At 36.0% G+C, this 14,679-nt stretch overlaps 1 protein-coding gene across 3 annotated transcripts in view; it reads left to right on the forward strand.

The window, feature by feature from the left end:
- SCN2A (sodium channel, voltage-gated, type II, alpha subunit) overlaps positions 1-10,476 on the forward strand; it is a 56,169-nt gene extending 45,693 nt beyond the window's left edge. For all 3 annotated transcript variants that reach the window (XM_009325396.1, XM_009325397.1, XM_009325398.1), the window contains exons 21-26: positions 3,406-3,687; positions 4,203-4,256; positions 5,325-5,462; positions 6,566-6,670; positions 7,714-7,984; positions 9,281-10,476. In XM_009325396.1, coding sequence (XP_009323671.1) covers positions 3,406-3,687; positions 4,203-4,256; positions 5,325-5,462; positions 6,566-6,670; positions 7,714-7,984; positions 9,281-10,476 — 2,046 coding nt within the window. The remainder of the gene's footprint in view (positions 1-3,405; positions 3,688-4,202; positions 4,257-5,324; positions 5,463-6,565; positions 6,671-7,713; positions 7,985-9,280) is intronic.
- Positions 10,477-14,679: the final 4,203 nt, after the last annotated feature.

Below are 14,679 nucleotides of genomic sequence, written 5' to 3' on the forward strand. Positions count from 1 at the left end.
TTGATAGCATCTCGCTAAAAAACACATTAGCTGTTGTTTTTTTAATGAGAATGATTAGCAAAAAACCTGAATATTAAATATTACAAATTTTATATGCACAGTAAATTGCTTAAGTGGCAATTTAATGTGGCAAGGAAAAGACAATCACTTTGTCATGAAGGCTTATGGGTAATTGTCAATCCCATAACCTTCCATGTTGGTGTAAACTTTACCTACTGATTTGATCCTGATCTGCTAACTGTATCTCTTTGTAAAATACCCAGATAAGGAGGAGATTTATGACTTTAGCAAAAGATAGAATAAAAAGTAGTGGATGAAGTTAGATAACTTCAGACTAGAAATGCAACGTATATTTTTATTAGTTAGGCAATTAACCATTGAAATATTCCTATGGATATAATGAATTTTGCCTTATTTAAAGTAATTAATGTCAGGCTTAATGTCATTAAAGATACAGTAGCTCAAGTTGGTGCAGAAGTTAGTATGAGAAGATTTTAAGGTCTGGTACATGGATATTCAAGATGTCTGTTCATAACATAGTAATTAAACATGGTGTTTAACATCTATGAACTGAAAATATGACAATATAGTATGGTGCACATATTAGCATAGGCACTTAAAATTACTTCCAGTGAGCATTATACTTCCTATATACAAGCAAGAAATTCCATTCTACCCATTTAAAATTTTTAATCCGCCTTACTGTTCTCTAGGATCAGGACTTGTGCCTGCCCAAACTAATAATTAATAGAAAACATTGCCACTGTGGAAAACACTATGTTTCCCCTGCATCTTCCCACCACTACTATTGCTGGGGGAAGTACACTTTAATTTGCACTTGGGACATCATGAAACTAGCCTGTGGGAGTATAATTAATCTGTCTATGCTCTGTCCCAAGCAGTACCACTCACTGCTATATGGTGCTAGGCACATACTACCTCTTTTTTAACCAGTAAACAACGCTTTTAATGTCTTTCTAATGCTTTCCTTACTTTCACTTGCTGTCAGGCCTTGCCCTCTTTTCTCACACCCCTACTACCAATGGAAGCTAGGAGGTGTCTGAATCAGTGTTTTCAGTCATGCTCAACAGCATGTTTTGAGTGTCTTCAAATGATTCATATTACCAGCTGGTCCTGCTATAGCTTCAGGACTCAGACTAAAAACAGAGAAAGTAGGTCAGCTGTAGAAATCCAGCCATTGAAGAAAGAAGAACATGACTGGACCTGCAGCTGTAGCAGAAAGAAGAACAGAATTCTCGGGTGTAATGAGACTGAAAGCTCGAGGACAAATATTTTCACTTCATTAACTATCCCTTTATATCTCAATAATTATTCCTGATGGATGATATTATTACATTTAAGAAATCTACTTATATTTTTAAGTAGAAGAATTGAGATAACTTTAAATAAAAATAATGTAAAAATAATAACTAATATATATTTGGAAAATATCCCCAAACTGGGAAAAAATGATGTCGCCATTTATTATTCCAGTCAAACTTCCCACTAAAATCAGAGAGTTCATGGATTTCCAATTTAAACTAATTAAGCATTATTATTAAACTATTCATTTGTTTAGGTCAAACTACTCCTCATGGCCTTCCACAGTCACGTCATTGACAAAGCTGAGAGTACAGGTCTGTCAACATAAGACAGCACTGTTGAAATTAGTCAGAAGAGATTTATCCATTAGTTAGGGAATTCTCTCTGCCTGGCTGATGAGTGATAAAATGCTATATTTTTTTTCCTTATGGATTTATAATAGGTATTGCTAAGGAGATTTTTAGTATGAGTAAGAAACTATTTTGATTTTTTTTTTATTTCCCCATTAGAAATAAACACTTATTAGAACATGTGATTTAAAATATGTGGCAAAAAAAAGCATGGAAGCTTTGGACTTCATCCACCATTCTGTGCTTTTATAGCGTCGTAGAGTAATTTACATTGAAAGGAACCTCATTTGGTCCAGCTCCTAAATTTAACATAGCAACAACTTCACTGAAGTCCTATAGGATCACAGATATCGCCCAAAGTGTGTATCACCCCAAAGAGGTATTGTTTCGGCAGGAATGGAGCCCTGAAAGTAAAACGAGTATTTCCCCTTTCCTTCAGCCCAAGTCTACTATATGGTATATATGGTGGTGGTTCATCACCTACTCTAACATTCAAAGGTTTTATTTTCTATTCTGTAAAATGGCAAGGAATAAAAGGTGATCTACCTAGATGACTAATTTTACAAGTAATTGATTCTATGGAACCTATTAATTGTAGCTATAAATGTAATGCCAAAACATTTTACAGGCTTAAGCTACATATTTGTATTTCAAATAGAAACAAATAGCATAGTGTGCTAGAGGATCTGTTGTAGTACCTACATTATATAAACTAAATGAATTATAAATAATCTCATCTATGTAATACCTAATGTCCGACATTTTAAAAACAAAATCTTCATTAGGTTCTAAGGATCTGATTCAGTTGTTTCGGCAAAATTGGCAGCGGTGCTCCATAGTTACTAAATTTTATATTGTTAGACTGACTTACAAGCAGATTTAAAATAGGACTTAACTAATTTAGCAGTTCATCAGTTTAATCATTAAATAAATCATTCTCATTCATAATGGACCTACTTTCTCCCTAATTTTTTCTTTACTACTTTATTTTTATTCTGGCATGTTTTTAATCATCGTTCATCATCATACATGAACTGATTTTCATATTTTTCTTTCCTGAAGCCTGATTTTCCCCAAAATTCATTTGGGAATTAAATCAAGTATCTTCCTTCTTCAAGTCTTATCTGCCACTTGCCTGAACACTACCAGCTTTTCTGTGTTCAGATAGTCAGCTGATTTCCTGGTTTGAACATGTCTGCTTTTCTGGTTTTATATATAACCATCCAAATGAACATGCATACATCCCTGAGTTTTCTTTTATTTAAAAGTCTTAAAGTTACTTTCAATTAAAAATTTGCTCAGTAATATTAATTTGGACTGTTTATCCAGTAAACATGTAATAGAAAAAAGTTTGTTGTGTTTGATCCAGTCATTAGAAATACTATGGATATGGTTTTGCAGGCATACATTAAGTAAATATTCTAAAAATAATAAATGCTGATTTTTTCTGTTTGTTTTTTTTTAGTTTGTTTTACCTGTTTGTTTTTCTTTTTCCTATTCTTTAAAGCTACCATTTGCTACTGTTTGTATGTTTCTCCTTCTAATTATGTTGATATTTTATCTTTCCTCTATACTGCTTTTCTTACTTGTTACTCTCAACAATTCAAAAGGTGTAACACAGATATTAGAATGAAAATAGAGTGTTAAATTTAAGAAAGACTGATGAAGCATTTGTAAGATACTGGTGCCTGTGTTCTTACACGGTCTCTCTTTGGTTTCATTTGTACTCTAGGTGGTTGTGAATGCCCTCTTAGGAGCGATTCCATCCATTATGAATGTGCTTCTTGTTTGCCTTATATTCTGGCTGATCTTCAGTATCATGGGAGTAAATCTATTTGCTGGAAAATTTTACTACTGTGTTAACACTACAACTGATGAGAGATTTGATATCAGCCAAATCAACAACTATAGTCAATGTGAGGAGCTCATAAAAAACAATGAAACTGCCCGATGGAAGAATGTGAAGGTTAACTTTGATAATGTAGGCCTTGGTTATCTTTCTCTGCTCCAAGTGGTAAGTCACCACTCCTTATTTTCTATTTCTCTATCTCTGTTGTTTACTTGTAACAGTAAAAAGTAATTTTTCATTCTTTCTTTCATTTAGAAACCTTGTCTCTCACTAAGTGAGGGATAAATCCATGACAGAAATAATACAAAGTGTAGAGGCTACACTGACTATGAGAAAAAAATCGTAATTCAAACCTAATTCACCTTGGCTGCATTGAATCTATATCAAGTACACCTACTTTGCTCATAGACAGAAAATAACTTTTATATCAGATATTACTCATAATTGATAAAAGTTCTTAATAGATGCTGTGTCCTCTATAGTCAGATATTAGAATTTGCTTGCAATTCTCGTATATGAATAAAATATACAATAGAAGGCAAGAGTCACCTATTAACATTGCACTGTGCTGGTGTTTATGATGAGCACTAAAGACACTTAGTCTTCAGCTCTTAAATAATGTTTCTGACAAGCCATTTTCCAGGAAAAGCATGAGGTAAACACCAGTGTTCTGTTTATAGGCTACATTTAAAGGATGGATGGATATCATGTACGCAGCTGTGGATTCTCGTAATGTAAGTATAGTCCCTTGACTCCATTTGTTTTGACTGTACAAGCTCCAAGATTTAAGAATGTAATTTTAACATCTTTCAGAAATAACAGTAAAAATGAGAGAACAAGGAGTTATTATAGTTTTGTAGTTAAAGAAAATGGAAACCACAGGAAAAATACAAGAGACGAAGAAAGCAGAGGAGCAGTCCTAAAAGATTCCATGTTCTCTATGGTGCAGTTGGACCAAAATTCCTCAATTCCACAGCGGACTTAACTATTGCCATGAAATGCCTTTTCCTCCTCTCATTATGTGCATTGAGACATTGTTTACATTTGGAAATAGGCACCAATATACAGCTTAGAGATGATTTTTGTAACACTGATCTTTTTTTAAAGTTGAGACTTTCACTGTGCTCTGCAAGCCCCCTGACTCTTTTCTTCAGGGCACAGTTCCTATTCTTAACTCGGCCTGTGCATTTTCTTACCCTTTTGCCTTCCCCTTGCTCCCTTGGTGCAAGTTGTCCTCTAGTTCTAAGTAGACAACTGAATAAACTATACTGGTAAAGCTCCAACCTTTTTGGTAAGCTACACTCACAGCAGGAGGCCTGTTGTATAGTAAATGTGCATAGCTATACCAAGAAAATATGCTTACTCTAAACATGGCTTGGCTGCCTCTCATCCATAATCCAGGGCAGTTTCCTAAGTGCCTATAGCAGTGAAAGCTCCACAAGCCCACATCAGGGGCGCCCCATGAGATCTACAGAAAGTTTGCAGCTTTACGAGCTGGTGTTTCTGGTTGTCGATAGACTCAGATAGATGATACTATACTAGTTTAAACCAATTATCTCCTCAGTATTTATCCTAAGCTCATATAGGCCAGTTACATTTTTTAAAATGAAGTATCAAGTTCGATAGTAAAGTTCTTTGTCAAGAATGTAACTTCACAGACTAAAGATCAGTGGGATGGATATGTGGGAACTTGACCATAAGAAGCAAAGATCAGAGTGACAGAGCCTTAAATTCTGTCCAGCAGATATTTGATTCTGTACTCACAGTTAAACTAAGGCTTAGTTTCAATGCCTTTTTTGCAGGTTTTGGATCAGCCTAAGTATGAAGATAACCTGTACATGTATCTTTACTTTGTCATCTTTATCATCTTTGGATCATTCTTTACCTTGAACCTTTTCATTGGTGTCATCATAGACAATTTCAACCAGCAGAAAAAGAAGATAAGTACTTCATCATTATTGTGAAAAGAAAGCTAAAAAAATGCTTATTTTTGGTCCACACACAATAACTTTATTCATAAAATATTTTTTTCATTTTGTGATAAATTAATGTGCTCTGCATATTAAATACTTTAAATTACTAAAGCTTACAGTTTGGCTTGATGAGGGTTTGATGGACAAGTGACAACATATGTCTGTCCATGGTTAGTGAAATAGCCAATGTCATCTTTGTGAAGATGGGGATTTGGGGCTGGGCTCTGTAACAGCCTCAAAAAGGCTAATCACTGAAATAGCTAAATGTAGCTATAAAAACTCTTAGCTATACTACCTTCATGTCTCAAAGCTCAGCAGTGTATATTTCTGAACTCTAATAATAAACATTGTATTATCTTTATTTGTACTCTCTTTAGTCTTCATATTTTGTCAACACTGCCTCAAAAGGTATCCGTGTTTCAGCTGCAGAACTTAACTAAATTATCTGGCTACACACAGTGTTATTGGAGTGGTGGAAGTGCTGTTGGATCCATGTGCTGAAATGGGTTGAGATGGAGAGAAATTGGCTTTTTTTCTACTCGTTCCTCATAGTAGGATCTCCTGCTTCAAGTCCTGCCCCAGTGGAGGGAGAAGAAGAGGCTGCGAAATATGACCATCTAGATACCTTCTAATTCTCCTTTGGTATCATAGATGTCAGTTCTGAAATTTTGCCAAAATTTACTCTAGAGGAAAAACAAGAGGAGGGGATTGGAGTATTTTATTAGTTTGTATCTCTGTAATAACTGATAGAATTTAGCAGAACTAAGAAAAAGCACCTCTCCCTCCTCTGTACCTCCCCTCTCCCCAATGAAAAGCAGAGGTCTACCAGAAACAATGCAAGTTCAAGAGCCTCTCAAAAAAAAATCTTAAATGTTAAGGTGGCATATGTAAAGCAATTCTTTTGCTACCAAAGTACTAACAATCATGATAAAAGGAGATTTTTACGTCTGCCCTAACTTTTCCTACAGATGAGAATGTGAACAAGAGTGATTATTACTATTCAGTATCTTTGTTTATAAGGAATCAATAGAGATACGTGATTGTAACCAGGTTTTGTCTCTTTGGTTTACTTTGGAGGTCAAGACATTTTTATGACAGAAGAACAGAAGAAATACTACAATGCAATGAAAAAATTGGGTTCAAAGAAACCACAAAAACCTATACCTCGACCAGCAGTAAGAATAAAAATCTTTCCTGTTATTTTTACCTTTATTTTAAAATGGGATTGTTTCAACTATGCTTTAGGCTGAATTAAGTTGTAAACTAAAACAACAAGTGATATAAGAAAAGCCTTATTCATCTGAAGTCCAATTTTTTTCTCTTTTGTTGTCTGAATATGGAAGACTCTTCCCTTCCTTTTTTCCCCCTCATTTTCTCTCTGCTGATGGCAATGACATTTTATATGGCATTTTTTCAAAACACTGGTTTGACTAGAACAATTAAATGTGACAGTGTATTTGTCAAAATACGTGAAAGCCTTAGGGCACAGGCTTTTTCAGTCATCGAGGACGACTCTGAAACTGCTGTATGGGCGGGCAAGTTACCATATCATTGCCTGAAAAAAAGTTCTTTTGCCCCTCACATTCCTGTTGCACAATCCATACAATAGTTTGCTCTCCTGCACCCTAGAACAACAGAGCAGGATTTGGCTGGCGCAGAGAGTGATTCCAGTTCGGCAGTTCTACTTTGGATTGTGGAACCTGCTCAGTGACCAGTCCAGCCATCAGTAAATTCTCTATAGCTGAAAAAAGGAAGATATTGTTTTAAAGGTTATTTTGGTGGCATGAAGAGCACTGAACTCGGGGCTTGAAAACTTTATAAGCGTTCTGGCAAATGAAGTGCTATTAACTCTCAGCCTGCTCATCTCTCACCCCCCCTGCTTATTTTTTTCAAATTTTGCCAAGCTAAGCACTCAGTTAATAGTCTGTGTCACAAAAGGTTACAGTAAACTGGTTCAGGGTGGCAAAGTCTCCTTTGCAACTTTAAAAAAAATGCATCATGCATATTTTGAAATCATCCCTTTAATGCTTATAAACACAATAGTTGCATTTCTATTTAATTTGTGTTTACATGTACAAACTGGAAAATTCATACAAATGGAGGACTTCATGGAAGACATGAAATCCACTTCATACTAGATTTAAATAATTTGTAGCAACTTCAAAAAAGACATTTTACCCATGCATATTGTAATGAATCTCATTTTTTCCCCCCCCAGAACAAATTCCAAGGCATGGTCTTTGATTTTGTAACAAAACAAGCATTTGATATCAGTATCATGATACTTATCTGCCTTAACATGGTCACAATGATGGTAGAAACAGATGATCAGAGTGAAGACATGGAAAACATTTTATATTGGATTAACCTGGTGTTTATTGTACTTTTCACTGGAGAATGTGTCCTGAAATTGATTTCACTTCGCCATTACTACTTTACTATAGGCTGGAATATTTTTGATTTTGTGGTTGTCATTCTCTCCATAGTAGGTAAGAACAATTCATTTTTACGAAATGGCTAATTCTGTGGAAACTGAAACATTTTTGTGAAGTCTATTTATATTTTGGTTCAACATTGTCACTAGAAAGTCTGACCACAATTTTTCTTTCTTCTGATTTCATATTATCCATAAAATAACTGAACAGCATGGTAAGAAATTTTTTAGGTTTCATGCACTCTCACTTTTCTGTTAGTTGAAATTAGATCTTTATTCTGAATTCAGTAGAAATTCCTCAGCACAGAAACAAACCCATACATGAAAGGCAATTTTGATATAAACTAACAGTGGCAGTTGCAGGAAAAGCGTCGAGCAATCCAAAATCCAAGAGCAAGATCTGTGTGGGACTATTGTTAGGCTAGCATGCAAGCACCCCAGACAGCAGGGTAAAGCCCCCAGCTTACTTCACAGTTTTGTTTGATCCTGAGAGGTTTTATGCCCGAGCTGGAGTGAGCAACCAGAGAAGCAGAGCTGAAGCAGATGTAATAATAAGTACATAGCTCCACTAATCTTTGCTTTATCTAGAGCAGAAAACCTGAAAGAACTTGAGTAGAAATTCTGTCATTTTAACTTCTCAGAACTCCTTAATATGCAAATTGCTTTTGCCATTTTTGTATGGAAACAGGATGTAGTTATTTTTCTGCTTTGAGGCACATAATATAATGCTCAATTCTTCTACTCTTCAGTGAGTTCTAAGAATCCTTTTTATTATCAGTTTGTTCATGTTTGGAATTGCTGTGTCATTAATACTAAATTTGCAGTCACGTTGTATCATGTGTGATTAAGAAGTTGCGGTTCTCTTCAAACAGACATATTTTCTTTGAATACCATAACTTGATTACATGGCATTTTAATACTACTATAAATATGATCTTTCTTCAGATTAACTGAATCTGATTATTTTTGTTACAGTTAAACAGAAAGCTATTCATGTGGTCTCAGCATTTGCTAGTCCACATACAGTAGTTACCAGTTTGTCCTAAACCATATTGATGTTGTGTATTTGTGTGTCTGTTTGTATACGTAGTCATACAGTTAATACTTAGAAATGTCATTGACGCAGTTTTCATTATCCAGCAAATTACTTCAGAATTTCTATTGGGATTTATGCGTTTCCAAAGCATACCAAACTGTAAAGGTTTTGTAAAAACAACTGAATGGCTAATTTCTAAAATCTGCTCAAATATCCTATTCTTCTTAAAGTTCTACAATGTTTGTAGGATAAATCCTTAGGAGTGGTTTTTAAATGTAATAATATTCTTTACTAATTTAACTTGTTTTTCAACAGGTATGTTCTTAGCTGAGATGATTGAGAAATATTTTGTATCCCCCACACTATTCAGAGTCATCCGACTTGCCAGAATCGGTCGAATCCTGCGTCTCATTAAAGGCGCTAAGGGAATCCGCACTCTGCTTTTTGCTTTGATGATGTCTCTTCCTGCTTTGTTCAACATTGGTCTGCTGCTGTTCCTGGTCATGTTTATCTATGCGATATTTGGCATGTCCAACTTTGCCTATGTTAAGAGGGAAGTTGGGATCGATGACATGTTCAACTTTGAAACGTTTGGCAACAGCATGATCTGCCTATTTCAAATTACCACATCTGCTGGCTGGGATGGTTTGCTAGCCCCAATTCTTAACAGTGGGGAGCCAGACTGTGACCCCCATAAAGATCATCCGGGGAGCTCCGTGAAAGGCGACTGCGGCAACCCTTCCGTTGGGATTTTCTTCTTTGTCAGCTACATTATCATATCATTTCTGGTAGTGGTGAACATGTACATTGCTGTGATTTTGGAGAACTTCAGTGTTGCCACTGAAGAAAGTGCTGAGCCCTTGAGTGAGGATGACTTTGAGATGTTCTATGAAGTCTGGGAGAAGTTTGATCCCGATGCAACACAATTCATAGAGTTCAGTAAACTATCAGATTTTGCAGCCTCGTTAGATCCTCCTCTTCTTATAGCAAAACCAAACAAAGTCCAGCTTATTGCAATGGATCTGCCCATGGTAAGCGGGGACAGAATTCACTGCCTTGACATCTTGTTTGCTTTCACAAAGCGTGTTTTGGGGGAAAGTGGGGAGATGGACGCCCTCAGAATACAGATGGAAGATCGGTTTATGGCAGCCAATCCTTCTAAAGTCTCCTATGAACCAATTACAACCACATTAAAACGAAAACAGGAGGAGGTATCTGCTGTCATTATTCAGCGTGCTTTCAGACGTCATCTTTTAAGGCAAAAAGTCAAAAAAGTTTCATGTATATTTAATCAGGATAAAGGTAAAGATGAGGAGGATCTGCCCATGAAAGAAGATATGATTATGGATAAACTAAATGAGAACTCTACTCCAGAAAAAACAGATATGACTCCATCCACAACCTCCCCACCTTCTTATGATAGTGTAACAAAGCCAGACAAGGACAAATACGAAAAAGACAAATCAGAAAAAGAAGATAAAGGTAAAGACAGCAGGGAAAGTAAAAAGTAACACAGAATTCTGTTTGTGATAAACTGTTTACAGCCTGAGAAAGTATGTATTTGTGTCAACAGGACTCCTGTAGGAGGTACATGCCAAACTGACAGTTTTTACATATATAAATATATATATAATTATATATATATATAAAAGGTCAGTGCCTATAACAAGACAGTGACCCCTCGTCATCAAACTGCAACTCTGTAAAACAGGGTAACACCTTGACAGGAGGTTGTTGTTTTCATTACCAGCTGACACTGCTGAAGAGAAGATAAAATGGCCAATCAGACTGTAGGGACCAGTTCAACAAAAAGGTGCGAACCTATGAATCCCTGTGTTTAACATGAAACACGCAGTACAAAAATTGTATCCACTGCATTTCAACAGCCACATTTGCCATATTTTTACAAAAATCAGTGTTGGTGAACTTATCATTTTTTAATTCACAGGTTGTTTACTATTATATGTGACTATTTTTGTAAATGGGTTTTATGTTGGGGAAGGGGGTATGAGAACCAGGTGTTCTGCTCTCGGATTCTCTATAATGTACAGACAGAAGTGATTTGCATGAAGGCATGCTGCACTTGTAGTTCATGCATGGAAAAACATGACGTCGCACAAAGCAGCAGAGTCTTACTACTTCCATGTTTCAGGGTGGCTCTATATTTTGAGGTGCTTAATAACAGTGTCCGTTCTAGTATCTCATCCAGACAAATCTTAATGTGCCTGTAAAGTCCCATAGAGTCTACAATAATAGAACAGATGTTTTATTTTTTCATAAGTCATTTAACTGTAGTTGAACGAACTCTGCATAAAAAATTTACCGAGGGACAGAGTTCATTTTTAAGTATTCTTCTGTAGAAAACAGCTTACCTGAACTTGGGAAATTGAATTTACCAAAAACCCGCAAAACTTACGAATTAATGAAGTTGTTCTGCTTCACCCTGCAGTATCGTTTAGCCATCTTCTGCTCTCAGCAAGGTTGACATTGTATGTGTTGATTAAAAAAGTACCGTCTGTGTAAATAGTTACTTTATCCCGTGGTGCATGTTTGAGCAAACAAATAATGACCTGTGCACAATATTTATTGCATCAAATATGTACCACAGTAAGTGTAGTTTGCAAGCTTTCAACAGCTAATATGAAGTATTCTGTACCATTATAGATAGTTTGGAAGCTATCACTGATGCATGTTTATCTTGCCTTTGCTGCTGTGATTTTACTCCTTCCACTGTTAGAAGTCTAATATGGGAAGCCATATCTCAGTGGTTAAGTGAAACAAATTGTTCAATCGGTCATCATTCTTTCATGACATCAAGCAATAGTTTGCAGCTATTTAAGAGCTTCTTGCTTTGCATTCTAAAATTTTAAGTGACTACTGTACGGTGTATAGTCAGACTGTACAGGATATGTTGCAAACTGCTTAATCTGTTGAAAAATACATGGATAGAATTTTCTAAGAAAATATAAATATTGTAAAAAATACCATTTTATTTTATTTTTCAGCGTTTTGTACATAAAATAAGAAATGAGAATTATCTTCAGGTTGATGTCACTGTCACTTTTGTTACTTTCTATCCATAGCACTTTTTAATTCAAGAACTTCACAAAATAAGAAACAAAGGAAAGAATGGGGTAGCTTTAGGTTTCTGCTTTTTTATTAGTACTGTATTTTTGCACACATTTTAATGTGAAATAAGTTTCAAACTGAGTCCAAAATGCACTTGCTTCCAAATAGATATAACTTGTAATTGAAATGTGGTGGGGAAGATTTGTTTAAAACTCTAGCACTGCCTGCATCAGAAGTTTCAAGGTAGTCTTTTTATTCATGAAATCTTTACCAGTGTTTGTTTACATAGACTATTCTTATTCTTGTTGATTCATGCTGCACTAGAACTGTTCTAAATATAATATGGGATCCACAATGTTTTTTTTTCCACAGGAATTAAATAGCAAACTTGTATAATTGATCACATCAGGACATTTTGTGTTTCTTACACAAGCAAAAATTCGATGTTGACTCCTCCTTTTACAAAAATATTGACTTGTGTGTCGGTGAACTGCATGCAGGAAAATGCTATTACCATAAAGAACAGTAAACCACATTACAGTTGAGCCAAAAGAATAAAGACTTCATTTTTTATTGTATTTAATTGTTCTGTCTTTGTTTTCATCACTAAAAACTATTGGCTATCAAGAGGTGCTACGAAAATAAAATATGAATATATAAAATGTTAGAAATAAGGAGTAGCGATTAAAACTTATGATAGTAATAGGTGCGCAAAAAGTAAAATATTGAAGCCATATGCTTTCAGAAAGATCTGTAATATGATTTGCACTTACCCTCTTCAGGTTATTAATCCGCTTTAAAACTATTCTATAGTAGGATAATGTTTATGTGTACGTGATGCTTAAACCCCTTTTTCATGTCAGGTATTCTGAGACAACTAGAAAAACAGATGTTAAAGAAACGATCTAGCTATCGAGGCTGCAAACCTGTATGTATAATTTCAATGATATTTTACATTTGAAGTGAAGAATTATCTTCGTGTTATAAGAAAAATTTTCTTTGCTACGTAATCTGTAAAATATTTATAATTTATTATTTTGCTTTAAGACTTGAGGGGTAGAAGTCAGAAACTTTGCTGGAAGTTTTGGTAAAGCATCAAATTCGTAGGGTTTTTTTTAATCTTAGGGTGCTGAATGCAATTATAATGTGAAAAATACTATAATTTTAAACTTCTGTGGTGAATTTACAGACAGTACTTTTCACTGTCAGGGAGCTGCCATACACATCGAGTGATGCGTGCATGCCCATGGAAGGGCCGATACCAGAATGCAGAAGGTAGGTGTACAACAGGCATTGCAAGAGTGGTGGCAGTGGAACTGAGAAGAACTTTGAATTTTGGGGGAAATATAAGTATTCATTGTGTCAGTCTTGTCATGCAAATTACCTCATCTACCTCCACTTTACAGAATCCCTCATGAGATGCTTGGAAGCGTGTTGGAAAAATGCCTGGTATCAAAGTATTTCTTTTTCCCCTAGCAGGGCTTCCTATACTTTGAGACACAAAGCAATTTCCTGAAAAATTGAAGGACAAGAAATTGTCATTAGGCTTTCTTTTGACTCTGACATATGACTATCTTCTCAATGCATTAAAATGAGATTTCGTTTACATTGTTGCAAAGTCATCTGTGATCCTGTAAAACATGCTAAAAATGGTTCTGAATAAAACAGCATTTGTGACACTGAAAGCAGCAGAGCCACATTTTTAGGTAGCAATCACATTTGAGTGCTATTTTAAAAAAGAAATTTTCTCTGTTGTAAATGTGAAGTAACGCCTTGAAGGTAGGATACGCTGAACAAATTAAAAGCTAAAGAAAACATGCACAAACTCTAATAATCTCATAGATGTGCAGACTTAGATCTCTGTAGAGTATCAGGAAAACCAGACGCACCCAGTCATGTATGTGATGTGCAAGTCCTAGCTTCGGGTGCGGACCCCAGACCAGGAGCAACACTTCCCGATGGAGCAGTAGGCTGGTGCTCTTCATCTCTTCTCTCAGGAGTTTCCAACTACTAACGGTCTGTTGAGATTGTTTACTCCAAAAACGAGTATTGCTATACTAATGTAGCAAGCTCTTAGGCTGCAGTGTTGCAATTAGATTTTTTACCTCTGCCTATGAGAAAACTTGTCAGGGTAGGGTCTAAGATACGGAGAGATGAGAGAATCTGAAATTCTGCAATTTAAGGACCAAAGTTATGGCTGGCTGGTTGGTTTTGTGGAGGGAAAGGTACGGAAGAAAATGCAGATAGATTATTTGTATGAATTAGACCATTCAGAAAATAATCGGTATGCTTCTTGCAGGGATTTATACTTAACAGAAGACTAGTACAATTAAAAAAAAATAGTTACCTCAAAACTGACAAGCAGGTATGTTTCTGCTTGGGTTCCCCCCCCTCCTTTTTTTTTTTTAACGTATCTGTAGATTTACTAAAAACACCTGCTAACACATCGAAAACCAGTTACGCACAGGTTTATTCACCCCAGCAATCTCCTGCATTTTACCCCCTCGGTTACAGGAGGACCCCCGCTCCCCCCCCTCGCCCTCCGCGGCAACGGGGCCGGACTGCGGTGCGCGAGAAACGAGGGTTCAGGCAGCCCCTACCGGCCTTTCCCTTGCCGCTGTTTATGAAGCCGCAGCGAGGGCTCC

Source organism: Pygoscelis adeliae, unplaced genomic scaffold, assembly GCF_000699105.1.
Source record: "Pygoscelis adeliae isolate BGI_AS28 unplaced genomic scaffold, ASM69910v1 Scaffold106, whole genome shotgun sequence".
Classification (NCBI taxonomy): domain Eukaryota; kingdom Metazoa; phylum Chordata; class Aves; order Sphenisciformes; family Spheniscidae; genus Pygoscelis; species Pygoscelis adeliae.